Genomic DNA, 23027 nt, shown 5'->3' with positions numbered 1-23027 from the left:
CAGGCTGATGACTGTCCCTTTTAAATTGTGTTTCTCTTGATACTATGGGTGTCACAGTAGGGAAGGGAAGGCAAAAGCTTACCCTGCTATTTTTCTATAGCAATTCTTCATGTTTGCTCTTCTGAACACTCTCACCCTTGGGAATACAGACAATTTCTCCATTTCTGTGCAAGCCAGCTATAAGGAGCTGGGGGTTCAGGTTAAGAGTCTCACACTAGTTTTACTTGGTGTCTTACTCAGAGTTTCTACTGCTGCAATAAAACTCTATTAAGTAACTTAGGGAGGAAAGGGTTTATTTCATCTTACAATTGTTAGGTTGCTCCCTTATCACCTAGAGAAATCAGTGCAGGAGTTTAAGGCAGGAACCTGGAGGCAGGAACTGATGTACAGAGTGTAGAGTAATGGTGCTTACTGGCTTGCTTCTCATGGCTTCCTTAATCTGCTTTCTTATAATACCCAGGTCTTCCTGCCCAGGGATTGCACCACCTACAGTGGGCTGGACTATTCCACATCAATCGTCAATCAAGAAAATGCCCCACAGGCTAATGAGACATTTTCTCAACTAAGGTTCCTTTTTCCATTTGGCAGTATTTTCTGTCATGTTGACAAAAAGCCAACCAGGATACTAAGTAATAAGCATCCTTGAAGTTCATTTTGGAGGACTAGTCTGGAAACACATAGAAAGCAGAAACACAGCCTTCCACCACATTGGATATTCTGGTACAGCGCATTGTGGAAGCATAATAAACACAGTTGGTGCATGCTTATGGGATGAACCAATGAAGCAAGGCTGTCCATCCATATTTATACTAAGTGATCTTAAATTCAACACTTAGGAGCTGTATAGTTCCTTGTGAATTATGTCTCTAAAATATATATGCTGGACACAGTATTCTGCAGGTCTTCTTCATCACTATAAAAATCACAATAAAGGAGCATTCACAGAAGTTCTCATTGCTGCCTATCTTTTTTAAATGTTTTTCTTTTTTTACATTATACATTTATATTATTACACACATATAAAATAAAGTACATACAGCAAGAAGAACCATGAAACAATCAGGAATTATATTAATGTTACATTCATAGTGTTTTGTCTATTTGTATTTGGTAACCTTCAAGAAAACACCTTTGCTATCTTGGAGAGTCTAAAACATTGCTGTCTATCTTATCCTATACCTGTAGCTCCCATGCTGGGTGAGCTTGACAACGGTTGCACTGTCATCTTTCATCTTGCTCCACTGTCCACTCAGTTCCTGCAGAGTATCCAGTCTACAAGTGGTGCGTGCTTGTGCTATAAATAACCAATGATTTACAAACACGTTTTATCTGAGCTAAAGGTGACTAGAAACGTCAGTGGTGTAAGAAAATGTAATGTGAAATATATCCTTTGGAGAAGTATCAAAATAGAAATAGGTGAGTATGGTGGTGTGAATGAAAATGGCTCTATGACCTCATAGAGACTACCAACATTGGGAGGTGTGGCCTTGCTGGCATAGGTGTGGCATCTTTGGAGAAAGTGTGTCACTAAGGGTGGGATTTGAAATCTCAGATGCTCATGCCAGGCCTGGTTTGTCTCATTCTTTTCCTGCTGCTTGTGGATCTAGAGGTAGACTGCTCAGATACTCTCCAGGACCATGTCTGCCTGTATGCCACCACCATGCTCCCTGCCATGATGATGATAATAAACTAAACCTAGAACTGTAAGCCAGCCCCAATTAAAAATTTTCCTTTATAAGAGTTGGTCATAGTGTCTCTTCACAGTTATAAGAACCTAACTAAGACAGTGAGTAAGATGCCCCAGTCCTCTGTCCATCTTTTCTCTAAGCCTCTGTGAGGAGGTCCCTAAAATCTCAAACCTTCTTTTTATTGAACATGAAATTAGTTTGAATTAATGTATAAATATAGACTATTTCATAATTTCTAGATTTTCTAGTTGCTTTTCTTGACATAGCAGTCAGTCAAGAAAAGTATTCAAAGAACATCAGATAAAGAAGTTTTGAAAGGCTAAAGTGATTCAGGGAACTACCAAGAAAGTTCCTGAAGGCTTCTGAGATCACAAGGGCATTACCACCCTTATATCTGCAAGACCAGAGGGAGCCTATGAAGGACCTTTGATGAAAGACCCACTGGAGCTCTTTTCATGAATACACAGCTGTTTTCCAAAGACATCCTGAAAGAGGAGAAGGCAGTAAACATACAGTCTAGGCTCTTCCTCCTATCTTTCAGTCTCCTATCCTATAAGCATCTTCCATTTACTGAACACCAGGTAAAGCCTACCACATGAGCCAAACCAGAAAACTACAGGAACGGATGGTGACATGGACACAGAAGAGTGAGTATAGAAACTGAAACACAGCTGGTCTCTCTAAGAAGCCCTGCCTCCCACTCAGCCATGAGTTCATAGCTGTCCTTTAGAATACAGAGAGAAGAGATCATATACTTGATATATATTTATTTATTCATTTATGTAGTTCTGGGAATCAAACCCATGGCCCTTGCATGCCAAAGAGGCAGCAGAACCACAGCCTTCAAGTTGAAGAAAACTTAGGTTCTTTAGACTTACAACTATTTTTCTCCCCCTTTCTATCTTGCATTTCTGCTTTTGATGAACTGGAGTGCCATATAAAGGGAGTAATTCTTACTATTTGAATAATTCACTAACTTATCTGTCAACCAGATAACTTGAACAACAATATCTTCTACTCTGCTTCATAATGAAAAATATGGACTTTACCAGTGGAACTATAGTAGGCACGTCAACATAGAAATTAAAATTCCAACTAATGATATTATGTAAGATAAGAGAAACATTAAAATTTCACAGTATCAAGCTATTTGGAATTTTAATTCTCTATTCATTTAGTCCTAGAAACTCCTATTCCTCTGTTTTGAAATATGGAATAAACCCAGCTCTAAATTAAAATTTATCATTACATCACATTCCTCCAGGACAATGAATCAGACTTTCTTCTAAAAATGCATCTGCTCTCTTTGTTTTTATCTCAGGAATGGCTAGTAAAAATACTGTCTATGTAGACAAAGAGGGTACTATTTGAAGAATAAATTCATACTGTTCTATTTTCAGAATATTTATCTAGACTAAAATTTCAACTTGCTTTATTTCAAGGTCATGTGTGGCCAACTGTTTCTGGATTATTCCATGCCATTAAACTCCAGCCCTGCTGCCATCTTGACCTCTCTCTGAGCAAAGGCATATCTTATAGGGGAAGGGAGAGCATGAATGCACATTACTTCATCACTCCCTGGCATGAATTACTTTGAATAGTCCTTTTTAACAGGTTTTTAAAGAGAAATGATATTCCTGAAAGAAAATAACATGAAAAGGTTCTAGAGAAAGCAATATATAGTAAGTGTTTAAGAATAGAATGGTTCAGGGCTGAAGAGATGGTTCCATGGTTAAGAACGCTGACTGCTCTTCCAAAGGACCCAGGTTCAATTCCCAGCACCCATGTGGCAGCTCACTACTGTCTATAACTCCAATATCTGACACCTCACACAGACATACATGCAGGCAAAATACCAATGCACATAAAATAAAAATAAATATATTTTTAAAAATAGAATGGTTTAACTCATGGCCTCAATGGATTAGGTTTTGCTTGCTCAGTCACCTAACAGCAAATCCTTACCCCAGGGGACAGAATATATGCAAAGATGTCTTAGTTGTGTGTTAAAGTGGACATTTTATGACCCAAGAAGACTTCCAGGTTGGCATATGGTGCAATTGTTCACATGTACAAAAGCTTGGCTGGTAGGGCACCCATGGTTTCTAAAAAGAAATGTGCAAGGCCCACTAAAAGAGGGCAGCCTGGGTGGGAGGATGGCAAGGCAGCATTCAAAGATTTTCAGCTCTGCTAACATTATACTGGTGGCCATGGATGTTCTCCAAAGAGAAAACACCAAAATTATCAATGACTATGTCCAAAATCGCAGAGCACACCATAGAAAGCTGAATAGCTGAGCAAAAATTGTCAGCAGAGTCAATACTTTCAATTGTTTGGTGTTCAAAAATCAATAATTGTATCTGAAATATATTTGAATTTTATAGTACCAGTAATTAAAATTAAGAACATGCTAGGTCTTTCAAATTAGTAGAATAAAAAAAGCAATCAACTACAATATACTACACTTGGCAAAAGAGCAAACATTGAAAAAAGAATAATATATCCAAATATGGAGTGTCAGACAGTATAGCAAGTACTCATCTCTCTCTTAAACTTCTTTTAAGTCTCCAGGAAAGCTGTTTGTGCTACAGCTCAAATGCCATTGTAGTAGGCCAGCAAGATGGCTCAATAAAGAAAGGCACTTGAAGCCAAACTTGCTTTACTCAGTTTCTTTCTCAGAGCCCACATGGTCCGAAAAGAACTGATGCCCCCTACTTTCTGCTCATACACCGTGGCCCATCCACTTGCACACACAATAAATAAATGTAAGCTAAATCAGCCCTACTTCAAGATGGAAGTATAGTCAGCATTCTTAATACAAAAATAGCTTGACATGAAGTAAGACCTGTGCTCTGCGTCTCGTAGGTATGTGAGAGTAAACAGCAAGGCTGAGCTGACACAGACTCCCACACTGAGTTCCAGCTCAACCCAAAGGTTGTCCTTAGCTATGAGAAATGCTTATTTTCAGAAAAAAAAATGGATGCATTGAGGGTGGGATTGCCATAGACATTATGCTGATTCTTTAGAACAAAGGGTTAGATTCTTATTCGATGTGGCATACTCATTCTATGCCTACCAAAGTCTTAAGAGCATATAACATAAAATAAAAAAGCAACAGGACAAACTGCACCTCAAAACAACAGTGGCAGAAGGAATAAATAAACCTGATGAAGAAATGATTTAAGGTTCATTAAAAATGATGTATACTTAAAGAAGCAAAGAAAAATAAAAAGCAAGGTGAATGGGCAAGAATATGACAATTCAAATAAAATGAGACAGTTAAATACTGTACTTAAAAATATGTACAGAAATTTATTAAATGAGGTCAAACTTAAGATGAGAGTCAGATACTTTAGTTCCATTCTTAGTGAGCATGGGCTTTAAAAAATGAACATTTAACATGTAATGTTGGAAGATGTTTTAACAGCTTTTAGTAGTAAATTTTTTATAGTTCTTTATACAATATAGTTTGATCATATTCTTTCTTTTCCCCTAACTCTTCCTAGTTTCATATTCTCTCTCTGTGTGTCTCTGTCTGTCTGTCTGTCTCTCTCTCTCTTTCTTTCTCCTGAAGTGCAGTTAATATATTCCATGTTACTCCATTTAAGAAAACTGGCTTTTGCTCTCCCAGCAGCCACTATGCAAATAGTTTCTTGATTAGAAGTAGGACTTTGCGTCCACTTCTCTTTCTCAGTGCTGGAATTTTGTCTGGCTTGAGTTTGCACGGGTCTTGTGCATGCTGTCACAGTCTTGATGAGTTTATATGTGTACCCACCACACTGTGTCTAGAAAATGCTGCTTTCTTGGGGTCATCGAGCCTCACCAATCATGGCTCTTACAATCCTTCTGCTTCCTCTTTCACATCAATCCCTGAGCCTTGGGTGCTGCAGTTTGATACAAATGTGCAGTTTAAAGATGGACATTTCAAGGTCTCTCACTCACTGCACATTGTTCACCTGTGGGCATTAGTTACTATGTAGTGCAAGAAAAGCTTCTCTGATGATAGATGCATTGCACTGATCTATGAGTTTAACAATATGTCATTAGGGTTTACTTTATTGCTATGTTTATTGAGCAAAATAATAGTTTTTTCCCTAGTGCTCATAGCCTATCATCTATTATCAGGTTCATGGCCTCCTTAACAACATCTGATGTAGGATCCATCTAACGGAATGTGTCTAAATCTAATAAAAAAAAACAAGGACAATAGAAGTAGTAAACATCGAACGCCTTCTCTGTTCTACCCAATGGACAGGACATTCTCCACAGTTAGGCGGAGAATGGGGACTGACTCTGACATGAACTCTGGTGCCCCATATTTGACCACCTCCTCTTGGTGGGGAGGCCTGGTGGCACTCAAAGAAAGAATAAGCAGGCTACCAAGATGAGACTTGATAGCCTATGACCATATAGTGGGGGAGTAGGTCCCCCTCAGGCATAGACCTAGGGGAATAGGGTAAAAGCTGGAAGGAGGGAGGAATGGGAGGATACAAGTGATGGGATAACAATTGAGTTGTAATCTGTACATATTAATAAAATAAAAATTTAAAAACATTGTTGGTTAGTCCCAGAGCATCTGTGCTGCTATTGCACCAGTGGGTATTTCTTGAAGGCAAGCCACTATTGTAGCTTATTGGGTTTGTAGTTGGGCTAAATAGTAAAAAATTTTAAATGTCATTAAATCAAGAAAAATCTCAAAGTATTAAACTTTTAAGAAATTAAAGGTTGTCTTTCCAAGCTTGTGAAGAACATAAAAAGAGAGAGTGTGTGTTATTCAGAGAAAATGTAAGTGCTTACACATGCACACACACACACACATTTTTGGAATTGTCCATTAAAATTCACAATATATTGTTTGAAAAGGAGGAGGCTACAAAGTGGGTATTATTGCTTCATAACACACACATGTGCACAGGTGCTCAATGAAAACACACTGGGCTAGAGTACATAGAAATATTTTGTCTTCCCACAGATTTTGTAAGGTTTTCTTTTCCGTTTTCTGAGGTGTCTTCACCACTGTTGTATTATTTTTATAATAGTGAAATAATTAGTGGTATCAAGCCTTGTAAGTTCATTTTAGAGAAGTGTTTTTTTTTTTTCTCCAGCGACTAAGAAATGTTGCTATTCTGGCCTAAAAATGAAGGAGAAATGGCTAAGTCTGAAACAATACTAAAGAAGAGGAAAGGGAAAGTCTAAGGCATCACAAACTTGCAAAGCATCCTCTGAGTGTCCCTGGATGCTCTCAGGTGTGCTGTAGAAACCTTCTTTAAGGAAAATTGCACTACCCAGAGCTTCTGGCATGGATGGTAGCACTAACTCATCTCAGCTAGGTTTTCCCAAACCCATTAACATGCCTTCTTTTCTTAGTTCTGCTTAGGGTCAGACCCAAGGCAGACGTGAGCTCAGGAGGACAGGCATCTTTGATGATGGAGGACAGGCATCTTTGATGATGGAGGACAGGCATCTTTGATGATGGAGGACAGGCATCTTTGATGATGGAGGACAGGCATCTTTGATGATGGTGTACGGTATCTAGGGCAGAATGAGACCCGAGGGGACCCAGTCAGTGCATGTTTCTTAGGGATGGGGAAGGAGTCGCACAGGAACATCTGTGGCTCTGCCTCTGCATCCTGTTCTTTTCCCTATACCAGCAAGGACTTAACTCACTACAGGAATGTTTGGGAAATCCAGAAGTGGCACCGACTTCTTAATGGAGGTCAGAAAGAGCCCTGATCTCACAGGAGGCAAAATAAATCTCTCAAGGAGGCAAACTGCATCATTCATTTAGGTTTCAAAACAAGAACAGATATCAGAATCTCCCAATGCTGGAAACACATTTCTGACTGACCTGCATTAACTGTAGCCTGTGTGTGTGTGAAACTGAACTCTACAGAGGGAACAGAAAGCCACTCTTCTCTGACCCATGCTGGCCAGCAGCATGTCAGTTCCTGAAACCAGATTCGAGAACTTGGTCTTAGAGTAATTGGGCAAGAGCTTGTTCAAAAGTATGAAGATCAAATGACCTGGGAACCCTGTCCTGTGATGGTGGGTGTAAGAGGTTCTACAGGTAAGGAGAAGTGCGTATAAAGCCAGAGACCTGTCTTCAGAAAAAAAAAAAAAAAGTTAGATATGGTCTGTGTGACCAGATTATAGGAAGTACTAGAGATCTGGCTCTCTATAACAGAAGCATCTTCTAAAAGTTGTATATTTTCTGCCACATATGTCAGCAGAATGTGCAACATAGCTCGATGATAGCTATAAGGAAGGCTCTAGAAGGCATTGCAGCATTGAATGGTAGGTAATTCCATTTTGACTTCTTATATTGGGACCTGAAGGCAGCTCTGACACATTTGAAATTACATTTTTTAAAAGTGCCTTTGTGATAACCACTGCAGTCCAAGTCATCTTTTCTGCTTCCAATTGGGCAAAGCAGCCCCTGCTCATCTCAGCTTCCTACCCCCTCCTGGGGCCATGTGCCTTTGCTTCATCTGTGAGTCCATACCAGTTCTAAGATCAGTAATTCAGCTTCGCTGCTGAGCTGTCATGGAATTTTTCCACCCTGGCACAATGAATGAGTGCAATAGATACTTGGCGATTAAATAGGTAACGCAGAATCTATTGGTGTGGATGATTTAATCCCAAAGTCTAAGGCTGGACCTTGTTTCTTACTCGGTATGATTTCTGCAAATTCCCTGTCCTGGCATACCTCATACCCCATTTCTTTTCATCTCCTCGCAATTTACATTTCAACTCCTTACTCCCTTTTTGTTTCCTGAGACTCCCTGAACTCAGACTGTTTTTTCTGCAACTCAGGAGCTTTTACTGTTAGGTTAGCCCAGTCCAGAAAGGCGGCTCCTTCAGTTGGAGGGTCCAGGCTCCTCCGTGATTGATGTAATGCTGCCATCTGGTGGTTAATTTGACAAAGTGCCTAAGGCAGAGAGTAGTGTTGACAACAACACAGCAGTCCCAACTGCAGGCAGGGCTCACCCTGCTGAAAGGGTAAAACCTACTCCGAGAAGCACAACAGTGCACTGCAGAAGTTTATTTCTAGTGACTGTTAATGCTGGCCATCACAGTCATGAATGGTGTAAGCAGTGATACCAATAGAGGCTGAATTATAATCAACAACGCCCCTTGGGAAGAACTTAACCTCTACTTAGACAAGGTATTTATACATTTATAGAGTCATACCTATAATATCAAGCATTAACCTCACCACAAGCCCAAAGTAACAGAATAACAGCTCCTGTGGAGGAGAGACAGGACCTGAAGCTGGTAGATGTGGCTATAAACCTTCCAGATGAGTCAGTTGGGTGTTCTAATGGGATGTCAGTGAAATTTATTGAGACTTCAGCCTCTCTGAGTCACGGAATAAAGAGAGTTGGTGAACCAGGAGTTGGTGAGGGTAAAAAGAAATCTAGAAGAGAGTTTTTGGTGATAAAAGATTTCATTTATCTAATTGGTTTAGAACAGAGACCTATGAGAGCAAAAGTTTCAGTGTTAAGACCTTCTAAACAAACAAGCAAGCAAAACCCTCCTCCCCCACAAAAAAAAACCAATAACTTCAGGAAGCAAGGTGGAAAAACATGGCCTCCACTTAGCAGGGTGAGCCAGAGCTATGGTTCCTCAGGAGAAAATGGCCAGGGAAGGCCCACTGGCAGTAAGCATCTGCTCTAGTTCTCCTAGGCATGGTCCAGTGGGCTTCAGGGACTGGGTGGGTGACCAGATGTGTGAGTACCGCTTCCGCTATTCTTCAAATGCCATGTTCTTATTCCGGAAGTCAAGCCCCTCCTGCTTGTTAACTTGAGGGTGTGGCAGTGACAAATGATGCTCATTTGTATTTGTCTGTTTGCTTAATTATCCATCATAGCCAGCCCACACCGGTGATTTCTCATCCTTTGCTTCTGTTTAACTCCTACAGCCCTAAGGAAATTTAGAAGGAGAAGATCCAGCACCTAGCTGTTGACAGTCACTGAAACCACTTTATGAGGGGTAAAGATCTTAGGTTCCCAAAGAAATTAGCCCATCTGTAAATTGATCCACATTTTCCTTAAACCTCTCAGAATGGTTCAGGAAACACACATTTGACTTCTAAAGCAAACAAAAGTTGAAAATCCTCTCTTCTTGAGAGAGTCATGCCCAGCTGTGGTGCTCAGTCTTGCCACAGAAGTGAAATCTCAGTTTGGTCTTTGGTTAAGTTTAATTAAGGTCTAAAGATATCACTTAAGTGAGACAATTGTGTGTGGTTGACACAAGTGAAGTTAATGAAAGGTAACTGTTAATACCACAAATACACACCCTTTAGTACAAATGACTCCTATGGTGTAGAGACCGCTAACGCTTATGGCTGTTTACAGTGAGTCCCCATACCCACAAGAGCTGCATCTATCTGCAAACCTTGGACTGAAACTATAAGAAACATATTGTATATATGGAATATGTAGTCTTTTCCCTTCACTGTTCCTTAAGCTATATAGTACAATAGCTTTTATACACCATTTAAATTATGTTAAGTATTGTAAATAATCTAAGATGATTCAAGAGGCAAAAAGGTGTGTATATGTCACATGCAAATATTGTGTCATTTTGTGTAAGGGATTTGAGTATCTGGAGATTTTGATATTCTGAGGGATGTAGTTCCTTGGAACCCATCACCCACGGATCTCAGGGAAGAAAGCATTTCCATTCGGACAAGGTTGTTGGAGACTAATGAGCATATGGGCAGATGCTGGCTAAGTAGAAGAATACACTGCTTCCTCTGCGCATGGCAAGGATAATAGATAATAGCATTAGCCATCACATATCACATGTGTGGCTGCTGCTCCAGAACATGAGTCATGTAGAGGTTTTCTGAAAAGGTGAGTAACCATGGGGTGCTGGGAGTCATTCATGGATGGTGGCTCAGACGCTTCACTGAAGCAAGTGGTTCGTCACCCTGTCTTGCCTACCCTCCCTCAGGTCTTGAGGCCTCTTACTGGGGACTTTCTGCTCTTAATGCCATAGTCAGGATGATGATGGAGATGTTGAAGTCAATCCTACTTACTGAGTACCTACTGTCAGCGGCTCCCAGGGTAAAGCAGACTGTCAGTTGCCTTAAAGCACATAGGGTATCTTGGAATAGGAAGTTCATGTAGAAAGTGTACAAGGATGACCTGCTTACTCAGCTATTGAAGAGATGGGCCCTATGTAACATAGTCAGGGCATTGTATGAAAAATATCAGAAAATCCACATGAAGCCTTCAAAATGTTACTATAACAATGATCACATAATTTACATCAATTACAAAATAGGTGATTTCCTCCCTAACTTCAAAGGGACTAAAAGTTTTAAAAATGTTTTTTATCTATTCTTTGAAATTTCATAGATATATACAATGTATTTTGATCCTATTCATTCACCTCTACCTCCCTTCAAAGCTCCATAGTATCCACCCCATCTCCTTTTTTTTTGTTTTTCTTTTTTTAATATTTTATTAATTTATTTTTATTACATCTAAATTGTTATCCCATCCCTTGTATCCTCCCATTCCTCCCTCCCTCTCGCTTTCCCCCTACTCCCCTCCCTTATGACTGTGAATGAGGGGGACCTCCTCCCCCTGTATATGCTCATAGAGTATCAAGTCTCTTCTTGGTAGTCTGGTATCCTTCCTCTGAGTGCCATCAGGCCTCCCCATCCAGGGGATGTGATCAAATATGGGGCACCAGAGTTCCTGTGAAAGTCAGTCCCCACTCTCCACTCAACTGTGGAGAATGTCCTGTCCATTGGCTAGATCTGGGTAGGGCTTCAAAGTTTACTGCACATATTGTCCTTGCCTGGTGCCATAGTTTGAGCAGGGCCCCTGGGCCCAGATCTGCCCATTATAATGTTCTTTTTGTAGGTTTCTAGGACCCTCTGGATCCTTCTATTTCTCCATTCTCCCATGCTTCTCTCACCTAGAGTCCCAATAAGTTGTCCTCCCCTCTGACCCACTTTCCTGGTAAGTGAAAACTTTCATGGGACATGCCCCTTGAGCTAGTGTCCAGATATAAATAAGTATATACCATTTGACTCTTTCTGCTTCTGGGTGAACTCACTCATGATCATTTCTAGTTCAATCCATTTGTCCACAAAACTCAAGTCCTAGTGGATTAAAGACCTCAACATAAAACCAGAGACATTAAATTGGTTAGAGGAAAAAGAGGGGAAGAGCCTGGAACACATTGACACAGGAGACAACTTCCTGAACAGAACACCAACAGCTCAGGCCTTAAGGTCAATAATTAACAAATGGGACCTCATGAGGCTGAGAATCTTCTGTAAGGCAGGAGACACTGTTAACAGAACAAAGCGACAGCCTACAGACTGGGAAAAGACCTTCACCAACCCTACATCTGACAAAGGTCTAATACCCAAAATAGATAAAGAACTCAAGAAATTAAACACCACCAAACCATCTCCTTCTTTGCCCTCCTTTTGTCATTGTTGCTAGAAATTCCTGGAGCCCAACTAGTGCTGCCTATACGCAGATGAATGTGGACTATCCAGGAGGACACAGGCATCCTACCTATAGGCTGTACCACAAAGGAGAGCGAGTCTCCTTCCCAGCAGCCAGCAGCTGTTGGGTAGCTCTTCTCCCAGCCATGTGGAGATTTTTTTTTCTGGCTGAATCTTGTGCAGGTAACCATTGCTGTGATAATGTGTGTGATAACAATATCGTGCCCAGAAATTAACACTTCACACCTCCTCCAGATCTTACCAGGTCTTACATTCATTTTGTTCCTTCTTCTGTGATGTTCCCTGACCCTTTGCTACTGTGGAGGTAGGGGTTGGGGGGGATAGAAGAAGAAGTTAATATAGATAATTCATCCACAGCTCAACAGTTGGATGTTGACACCTGGACCAATTAGGTGTCTCTGCATCAGCTGTTACTCACACAAGACAAATCTGTGGAAATAAATGTTAAATCTTAAGAAAACAATTTGACTACATGACCATTTAGCCAAACAACACTATTAAGTTTCCCCTCTAGGGCACTATGACTCCACTAGTCATAGGCTTTGACCATGTTTATAGTACCAGACATGAAATCCTTCCTGTGGAGTAGGCCTCAGATTTGTCAGAACGAGGTGGTTTACCAATCATCACACCACTATTGTTCTAAAGGGCACCTTCAGCCAGACAAGTCAGTATTAAAGCATGTTGGGTCCACGTCTGGGTAAAGCACTAATGCTCTTTCTCTTTCACTGTACCTTCATTTTTTGTTCTTTGCACCTTCTGCCATTTTGTCAGCAAGCCATCAGGGAGAGAGTTTTCTGGTTGGCACAAACTGATTTCTATATGTCCTGCTCTCAAAAAGAGTGGTGTCGTTATCAATAGTGATTTAGCATATAGCTGTAGTGGGCAACCAATAGCAATAGTCCTCACTGTTTTGGGTAACTCTGGAGCCTCTTGCCAGAGGTATCCTGTGCCCAGCACTGAAATTTTCATTTAAGAACTAATGTCTTCTTGGAGCAGCATTTTGACACAGAAAGGTACTTCTGTTCCAACTATTTTTCTTTTTCTTTATATTACATGTCTGGATTAGCTTGCAAACTAGTGGATGCTCATTAAGTATCTTTACATGGCCCTGGTTAACTCACTCCTTACCATCTTCTGTTCTCAATCTCCCCTTCACTAACACCTTTAACACTGAGAGTCACCTCCACTCTCCTTTCATGTTGCCTGAGTTCAGCTGACAAATTTTAATACTGGTTGAATTTGATTATAACAAGATCAGCCAAGTCTTACATATGTTGCACAAATTAGGTATTATAAAATAAATTTCCAAGAATACACAATAAATATTAATTATTCCCATTGATAGTTAACAAGTAAATGTTCTATTACTGTCATTAAATGGTCTATGAAACTTGAGTGTAATAGTTAAAGGCATTTGTTTGATCAGGTCCTTCGATATAACTTGCTCCATGTTATAATAGTACTTATTTGCATAGACTCATAGGCTTTTGTAATGAGCCCCATGCTACATTATTACCATTCTTGCTTACACAGTCAGTCCCTTCCACTCCCCACCGATTACAGGAGATTAAAGCCAGGGCTTTGACAATGCTGGACAACTTCTCAACCACTAGGGTTGCCCCCAGTCTTCAATTATCTTTTGAAAGGAGTTATTTCTTTTTAAATGGTTGATGCTTCCTTGCAGGCTCTTCAGGATCTGTCCTCAGAAGGACTCATTCACTTATCTTTTCCCTGGATTACTTCCAAAACTAATTCTCATTCTGTTCTTATTTTTGTTATGTATGTAATATGCCTCCCTCCTGAGGTTGATTTTAAGGCTTTTCTTCTTCATTGTTGATGTTAAATAAGATATTTCTGATGTGCCTTGGCACAGCTTTCCTCATGTTCTGCATGCTAGGGGTTTTCTTCTGTCAAATATTTCAAGCGTTCTACGTGCTCTTTGGCATTTTCTAGTTATTAATACATCCAGCCTTGCAGAGAGGTCCCACGGTGCACTGGTGTGATTTTTGCCACTTAAAAATCTTGTTTTCCATCTGGGATATTTTATTTGGGAATCGTTTCTATACTCATGGCTTCTTTTCACTAGTTGTTTTTATTACATGGTCTTTAGGTTGCATTTAATCATATCCATTATAAACTGTCATAAACAGTATAGTTTTCATCTTTAGTTTGATTCAGATCTTTAAACACACAACACACACACACACACACACACACACACACACACACACACATACACACACCTTCAATGTCTGCATTTAACACATTTCATCATATTCTTAGGTTTGGCCATATGGCACATAGTCATCAGTGTTTTAATATCCTTGTCTGATCATTCTAACATCAGCATCAATTCTTTATTTCCATTTGTTGTTTTTTCCCCTCCCTGTTTAAGCCACATTTACCTACTTCTTTTATAGTTAATTATACCTCTTCATCGACAATTTCATACATATATATATATATATATATTGCATTTTGATTACTCCTCCCAGACAGCTCTTATCTCCCTCGCATCCTCAGTCCTATACATAATTTTCCCACATTCCTGTCTAGTTGTTGTTGTTGTGTACCTGACCCACTGAGCTTCATAAGAGCTGTCTGTGTGGCCACAGGTTCGGAACTATCCAATGAAGGGGTGGGCACACATCTAACTGTAATTGATGCTAGACAGTGTAGATTTGGTTTTGCATATGGCAAGTATTGCTGAATTCCTAAAAAGCTATTCTTGAGTTTACTTCTGGGACAGAGTTGAGTTACTCAGAAACACTGATGATGATTTTGATTTTAGGAGACCCTGCATATCAGGGGCTTCCTTTTGGCACAAAGTACATCCAAACACTTGTTTTCACAGAGACATCCTTTATTAAGCAAAGAAGAAAAGTTAAAGCGGCTGCTTTCTGACTCAGGCAGAAAAACAACAGCAAATGACCTTGCAGGTATAACCTTTAAGAAGAGAGAAAAATATCGAGTCTCTTCTTGGTAACTTGCTATCCTTCCTTTGAGTGCTGCCAGGCCTTCCCATCCAGGGGACGTGGTCAGAAAAGGGGCACCAGAGTTCCTGTGAGAGTCAGATCTCACTCTCCACTCAACGGTGGAGAATATCATGTTCGTCGGCTAGGTACTGGTAGGGGTTCGAAGCTTACTGCCTATATTCTCCTTGGCTGGTGCCTTAGTTTAAGGAGGACCCCAGGACCCAGATCTGCCTGTTATAAAGTTCTTATTGTAGGTTTCCAGGACCCTGTGGGTCCTACTATTTCCCCATTCTTCCATGATACTCTCGCCTAGAGTCACAATAGGATGTCCTCTCTTCTGACCCACTTTTTTGGTAAGTAAAGTTTTTCATGGTACGTATTCCTTGGACTAGTGTTTTGATATAAGTGAGCATATACCGTTTGTCTCTTTTTGCTTCTGGGTGAACTCATTCATTATGATAATTTCTAGATCAATCCATTTGTTCACAAATTTCGGGATTTTTTTGTTTTTAATAGCTGAGTAGTATTCCATAGTGTAAATGTACCACAGTTTCTTAGAAAAGATTCGATATTCTAAGGCATATATAGGGGGAGGAGGTCTCCCTCAATCACAGACATAGGGGAGGGGAGAAGGGCGGAAGTGGGAGGGAGGGAAGAATGGGAGGAAACAGGGGAAGGGCTAACAATCGAGATGTAATATGAATAAATTAATAAAATTTAATAAAAAAGATTACTATGCTATAGAAGATGAGGAGCCTATAAAATATGCACATAACAGAAATGATGTGTGCAGATTTGTGTTTTGCAAAGATACTTCCTATGAGAATAGGAGAACTGGTTGTATTTAATAAAGCCCATTCTCTTGCTATGAAATATAATTTTGAGACTGAAGATGAATGATAGTTACTGGTTTCTTACAATCTACTGTGGTTTTCTTTTTGTCTCTGGAAAACAATAAAAGTTAATATTCAAAAAAAATGAAGAGAGAAAAAGGGAGGTCTGTCATAAATGGGCTAGGATGCGGTGGTATATTTTGATTGTGTGTGTTAGTTGAATGAATGAAAGGGGGATTTTGGTTGCTGGGCTTCCGTACATTGAGAGCTGGGTCTTGACAGTCAGCCTCAGGAGGAGGAAGTGGCCAAATAAGGAAATAGATGTTGGTGACTGACTTTCAAATGTAATCTAATGTGTTTTAGCAAGGCAAAGAAAATGGGGACAAGGGCAAGGCTGCCAGAGCCATGGTTGCCACATTCAAGCTGGCCAGAGTCCCTTCCTTTGAGTCTTATTTTTAAGGCAGTCTGAGGAGCCAGAACAATGTTTAGTCTCATGCTACTTATTCCTCCCCTCTTGAGTCAAGACCCGAACTGTGCTATGTGAATTATGGAGTATTCCAATACCGCAGGTGGAAACATATCCTATTCTTGCTCATGGGTGGATGTTGAGCTCTTTTTTCTTTCAGTTCCTTCAGATCTTAGCTCAAGAGGTAGCCAAGACCTCTTTCTCTATGGGGCTTTCTTTTTTTCTCACGTTGTCCTGCGACTCTAGATGGCTCAGCCTTGCTGGAGCCTTAGCTCAGTTTCCTTTATTAAAGATGTCTTGCCAGACTTGCCACGACTTTCTGTTTCTGTGCCTCTCAGTGGATAGTCATGGGGATCACATCACTGAGCTTGCCTCTCAGTGGTTGCCCTCATGAACTGCTACCTGATGCCTTAAAACAGAAACAAAAGCCATTTTCATGTGCTTTGTCCAGTATTTGATTGTTTCAGGAGGTAGAGAAATTCTCATCTGTATTACTCCAGCTTAAACAGGTTGATCTGGGGTGACAATTTCATATTTTACCCTTAACAACACAACAAGAAGTAATGTTTTTATCTGAGAAACTGTTACATCATCATTTTCCCGAAGTCCTGAGCCTCATCCAGGTTCAGCTGTTAAATGTTTTTGCCTCTTGATTTCTAATTCTTAAGTGTCTTGAGTCCAAAATAAAGAATATGAGGGTTGAAGTTCCTAGTTGTAGGAGGGCCATCTATCTTTCTTCTTGCTTTGATCTCAGGACAAATGAGCTGGGTGTGGGCCGGCTGGACCACCTTAGAGAACGTTTCTGCTTTCTCAGACATATGACAGTTAAGACTGGCTGAAGACAGCAGTATCAGGAGAAGGCATCCTCAAGCCTGGATCTGGAAAAATAAGCAGCAGCTCAGAGATTTGAGTATTTCTTTAGCAGTTAGCTGTCTAAGCAATAGAAAATTACATATTCCTCATGTAGATGCCAGATATCTAAGCATCATATCTATCCATAATCATCCTTTTTGACCAGCTTCCAGACTCACACTTTGTCTTTTATTGCCAGAGAAGACAAGGCCTTCTGATATAAGTAAATCTTACTGGAGAAAAATGAGAGTCCAGTAATCTGGGCTGGAGTGAAACTCACTTAACAGAGTGTTTACCTAGCATGCATGAAGCCCTGGATTTAATCCACAACACTGCACAAAACTGAGTGTGGTGTTATAAACGTGTTGTCCAAGCTTTTGGGGGGTAGAGGCAGGATGATGTCTTTGGCTACATAGTGCATTGGAAGCCAGCCTGGAGTACGTGAAATCCTGCCTCTAGATAAAACGCCATAGTTTAATCTTTAGATACTGGTTATCTGGCACCTGTTCTTTCAACCCCCACATAGCCCGACACAACACAACATATACATATGATATCTGCAAATGCTAGCTGTGCACACAGCATTATTTTTCTGCACTGTTCAGTGTTTCACAGTAACAAACGTCATAGTCTAGGCATGAGCATGGCTTTGCAGTCTTAGAATTAGAGTCCTAGAAAAGCTAGGAGAGAGTTCATACCTAAAACTTAGGCAGAGGAAAAAGAATATATATGTGCAAACATATCACATAAGAAGGTATTGTTGCTTTGTTAGTGTGATATTTAGGTACATATGCTCTTCGACACTTGAGAAAAGATGTCTTTGGAAGTACCCCCATTGGGTCATTCATGGTCAGACCATGGGATGTTTCTAATGTTCTAGGCATAAAGAGGGTTTGTTCTTGGTCTTTTGGGGAGAATGATTTCACTTCTCTAACCTCCGGTCTCTTTTCTTCTCGCAGGCACCCGAGTGGACAGAACAAACAGCTGTCAGTCTGACAGCAGTGGCTTTTTGGAAGAGCTGCCTGAGCCCCACGCCCTCCAGGTAGAAAGGGCTGGAATGGGCCCTGCCTGCTTACTTCATACTCTTCAGTCCTACCAACCACCTCCAACTGTACACTCCATCCTGGGGAACTTGGAAGGGCCAATCTAAAATGCCCACTACAAAAGGAAGTTTTGAAGCCCACACCATACACACACACACACACACACACACACACACACACACACACACACACACTCAGTGGGCAAAGAATAGAGTCACAGTAGACCAAGAGTCAGGAGGTTCACCTTTCCTTTCTTTTCTCTTTTGTTTCCATTTTTCTAAATAATGGGCTGAACAACATAGGGAAGAGGTGCTAGGTGAAGTAATAATCTGATATAATTCCAAGTTTATAGCCTGTGCTCAGGACTTCTGTGTCACTGGTCTGCTCTAACTTCCTGATTCATTTACAATGTTGTTTTCTCCTGCAGGTGACAGGCAGCCAGAGTCCCACTGAATGTAGAGGTAGAAAACCAAGGGACCAGAATCATAGCCCAGCATCATGGCAAGACTCTCAGGAAGAGTTACATGACTATAAATCCAAGAGCTTGGTGACCCCATCTTTGTTAAACCAAGAAAGGAGTGTCTCAGGAGGAAAGATCTCAGCATCTGTGGTGGAGGAAGAGCTCCAACCCAAAGCCATGGAAGGACCACCAGAGATAGTCAACCCAGACACCAGCCTCACCAAGGCCATCGTGGTCGAAGAACACCCAGGGAGTGTTGTTGGAGCTGTTACTTCTACGTACAAAAACACAATGGGGGCTATGGTGACTTATGTCACAGAAAAGGAAAACAGCTCTCTGAGGCACCAGGGGAATGGGAAAATGCTGATACAAAGGCACTGCTTTGCGTCACCAAGGTTATTCAGGATTGATCAGACTCCAGACAATTTCTATCATGTGGACTCTGAGATCACAGGAACAGAGGGCAGCAGCAATGTCTGCCCTGACACTCACCAAAGCTCACTGGTACAAGAGAGGCCAGCACAGCATTCTCACCAGCACACACGAGCCATGCCCTATAAAGGTGACCTTGTTCAAAACTCTGAGAAGTCAATTCTCCACCTTGATCAGCCACCTGGAGACGTTCCCACTGACTCAAATGCTGCCAGCTCTTGGTCTGTGACAACCCAGATGTCCTCCAATCTGGTGTCAGATGCTCAGAGTGTTGCAGACATGGAGACCTGTAATAAAGGAACAGCTTTTGAGTGCACTCCATGTGACCCTCTTAATACCACAGACCTGAGACTGCAGACACAAGCAAGGCAGGTCAATGATGTTGCTGTTCAGACTTGTGTGTGTGAGTGCAAGTCAAGGCCCTCTGATAATGCTTTAATTCATGCACCCTGGCCCCTCACCAAATCCATTTCTTTGGATGCAGATTTTCCTAGCACCTCCCCAACAGGCATCTGCCACATCATACCTGCCCACTGTTGTGTCTGTTGTAATCACTGTTCCAATTGCCAGGGGAGGAGGCAAAGCCCTGGCCCAGAATGCTCTACTTGCAGGCATTTCCTGTGTTCGTATGCAGAGGATCCAGAAGCCCAGTTCATGAAGACATTGAAAGTACTTCAGGACACTACTGTGAGGGACCTGTGTTCTGTGAGTATTTCCTCTACAAAACTGGGAAGGCAAATGCACCAACCACACCACTAACACCACAGAGAGGGTCTTCATCGTCCTTTATGACAAGAAAAACTCAGAGCGTTCCTCTTGTTTTCAATTGTGAGTCATGTTTGTTGAGTGTTTTATAGTTTATGAAATAAATTCATATGTTACAATATTAGTGGACCTGTCTCAGCTGCACATGAGTATAGCTGAGAAATTCTGGGTTTTAAATTCAGTAGGCTGTATAATCTTGCCTGAGTCACTTAGTGTCTGTAGGACTATTATGTATAACAATGGGATAGGGACTGTGCCTGTAGCTATGTGGCTAAGTACTTGCTTAAGGCCTTGGGTTTCATACACCCATACATACATATATGCATATTTAGGAAATTGATTAAGTCCATATCATAAAATTGTTGGGGGATGAAACAGTCTGTAAAGCACTCAACATAGAGACTCATCACAATATTTAACACCAAGAAAGATGAAGTTAATAGTAATTGATGAGATGTGGCTCTAATCATCAATTTGTATTACTCTTTTATTATTGCTGTATTACTTGAACCTCTGATATCATTTAAAGAGACTTCTGGTCAACCTTTGGCAACTGGTTTACAAGTGAGTCCTGGGGCTATGGAAAGCTGAGCGATGCCAACCTACTTTAACCCTCGATTAATCAACTCATCTATAATGAATCCTTCTAATGCTCATTTTTAATGCTTTAGGATGGGAATAATCTAGGGCTTTTAGGCTAACTATCAAGTAAACTTTTGAGACTATCACATCTGCAATTCTACATACAAAGAGTAAAGGACATTGATGATACAATATTTTTTATTGCAACATTATTCATAATGATCTAACCTATATGTCCATCAACATAAGAATGGACAACAAAATGTATTATGTGCATATGAAATATGTTAACATTCATAGAAAGAATGAATTCATCTGCATAGAAACTGATACAACTTGAAAAAAAAAGAAAATCATATTATGTCATGATGATACAATATTAAAGCTGTTCATAGACAGTACAGAGGAACCGAATTATTGAAGACTCTGATCCAGTGCTCAATGGATTCCCTTCTATCCTTTAATTAAACACACAGAAATGTACTGGATGTCTAATATCATCATTTAATTTACATTGTACAATCTAATCTTCAGTTTCTTATGTGCCATAACTCTCATTGTGTTTCTCTCCTTTGTAAACAAATAAACTGAACTGAGAGAGAGTTCAGGCAATATTCCTGAAATTCCCAACAATGAAGTAGTGAGTCTCAACTCAAATTCTTGGACAAAGATGTGTCAAATTTTAAAGTATCTAAATCTGTATAAGAATGATTATGTATATAAATTTCAGGATTTTCTTGCTTTTAATTGTATAAATGTACCAAGTTTCTTTATCCATTCTTTGACTGAGGGACATCTAAGTTGTTTCCAGATTCTGGCTATTACAAATAAGGCTCCTAAGAACATAGTTGAGCAAATGTCATTGTTGTATGGTGGAGCATCTTTCAGGTATTTTGCAAGGAGTGGAATAGCTGGTTCTTGAGGTATCTCTATTCCCAATTTTCTGAGAAAGTACCAGACTGATTCCAAAGCAATTGTACAAGTTTGCACTTCCACCAGCAATGAAGGAGTGTTCCCCTTTCTCCACATCCTTGCCAGCCTGAGCTGTCACTTGAGTTTTTTTATTGTTTCTTTTTTAATATATACATTTATATCATTATACATGAATAAAATAAACTACATGCAGCAGGAAGAACCAGGAGACAATCGGAAATCATATAAATGTTACAATCATAGTGATTTGGCTATTTGTATTTGGTAAACTTGAGGTAAACATCTTTCCTGTCTAGTTAGGTCTAAATTTCTGAATGAAGATCAATATCTATCATATCTAATCTCTCTTAAGTTATAACATCTATCTTGATTTTAACGCCTAACCTACTAAGCTTAATTGAAAGACTAAACTATCTGGTCTTCAACCCCATCAGAGATTTGAAAAGGAATAAAACTTAAATATCTGAGTGAACCAGAACGCAGGTTAGCAGCTTCCAAAATGAAAAAATGACAGAGACAGTTTCCTGCCTGAACAGTCACCCAACACTCTCTATGATGCTGGAGCCTCATCTTCAGCCTTCTAGTTCAATATATCTGTCAGACATAGATGTGAGGCAGGAACTATTGAGAACTTAGTTACCCTGTCTTGGCAGAGTTCAGTCATCAACTCTGCCTGCATCTAAATTTGCCTATTTTTAGGCAGAATTCTGTTGTGGCAGAAATGAGGACATTTTGCCCAGTGGCTTGTTTGCCACATTTGACACCAACTCCATAAGGAGGGTCTTTGATGTTCATCATCTTCTTTAAGGCAGGCTGGGTATTGGAGTTAATTTGTCTTGTTGTCAAAGAATCTTTAGAATAATAGAAACATCTTTAAAAGCCATATTCTGCAGGTCTCTGAGGCTTTTGAAGACCTTATTTAACTATTTTTCCTTATATATCTATAGAATCATCTCTATCTATTAGACCTAGAATATATATTCTTGTCATAAAATTAAACTAGTTTTTCACATGATCATGATTTACATCAATATACAAAATGTAATACCATTGAATTTAAGAATAACCTTATTTGTGAGTAACAATTAAGGCCTTGAAATGAGGAGTAGATTCAATAATCTACCTTTTGTTCTATCTCCCTTTTATATTTGTATATCTCCCTTTCTTTCTTTTCAACTTCTATCTCCTTACCTACAAAAATAAAATAAAATAAAAATAAAGGAAAAGAGAGACGTCCCTGAGTCAAACCTAGTTTCCTCTCTGTAAAAGACCAATAATAATTTATAACCAACTCCCAATGAAAATAAGCATCTGTAGACCAAGAGAACAAACAGAAACTATCCAACCTCCCCTTGGTGGAAATGGGACGTCATTCTCTAAAGGTTTTTCAGGCTGATTTAGGATAAATAATACCTTTGAAGGGGCCAAAATGGGGGAAATTATTTAATAAGCCAGGGATATCATTTGTGTTGTATTTTCCAAATATTGCAAAATTCCAGT

The 23027-nt window shown here is 40.1% G+C and overlaps 1 protein-coding gene across 1 annotated transcript in view; it reads left to right on the top strand.

The window, feature by feature from the left end:
• The window catches only part of Itprid1 (ITPR interacting domain containing 1), a 101146-nt gene that overhangs the window by 67488 nt on the left and 10631 nt on the right, over positions 1-23027 (top strand). Inside the window, 2 exon segments of the mRNA XM_051151496.1 lie at positions 18272-18354; positions 18783-19952. Of these exon segments, the coding sequence (XP_051007453.1) occupies positions 18272-18354; positions 18783-19952 (1253 nt within the window).

The sequence above is a fragment of the Acomys russatus genome, chromosome 10 (genome assembly GCF_903995435.1).
Source record: "Acomys russatus chromosome 10, mAcoRus1.1, whole genome shotgun sequence".
Lineage (NCBI taxonomy): Eukaryota > Metazoa > Chordata > Mammalia > Rodentia > Muridae > Acomys > Acomys russatus.
The sequence above is the reverse complement of the archived record's forward strand: the minus strand, read 5'-3'. Positions and strand labels throughout refer to the sequence as shown.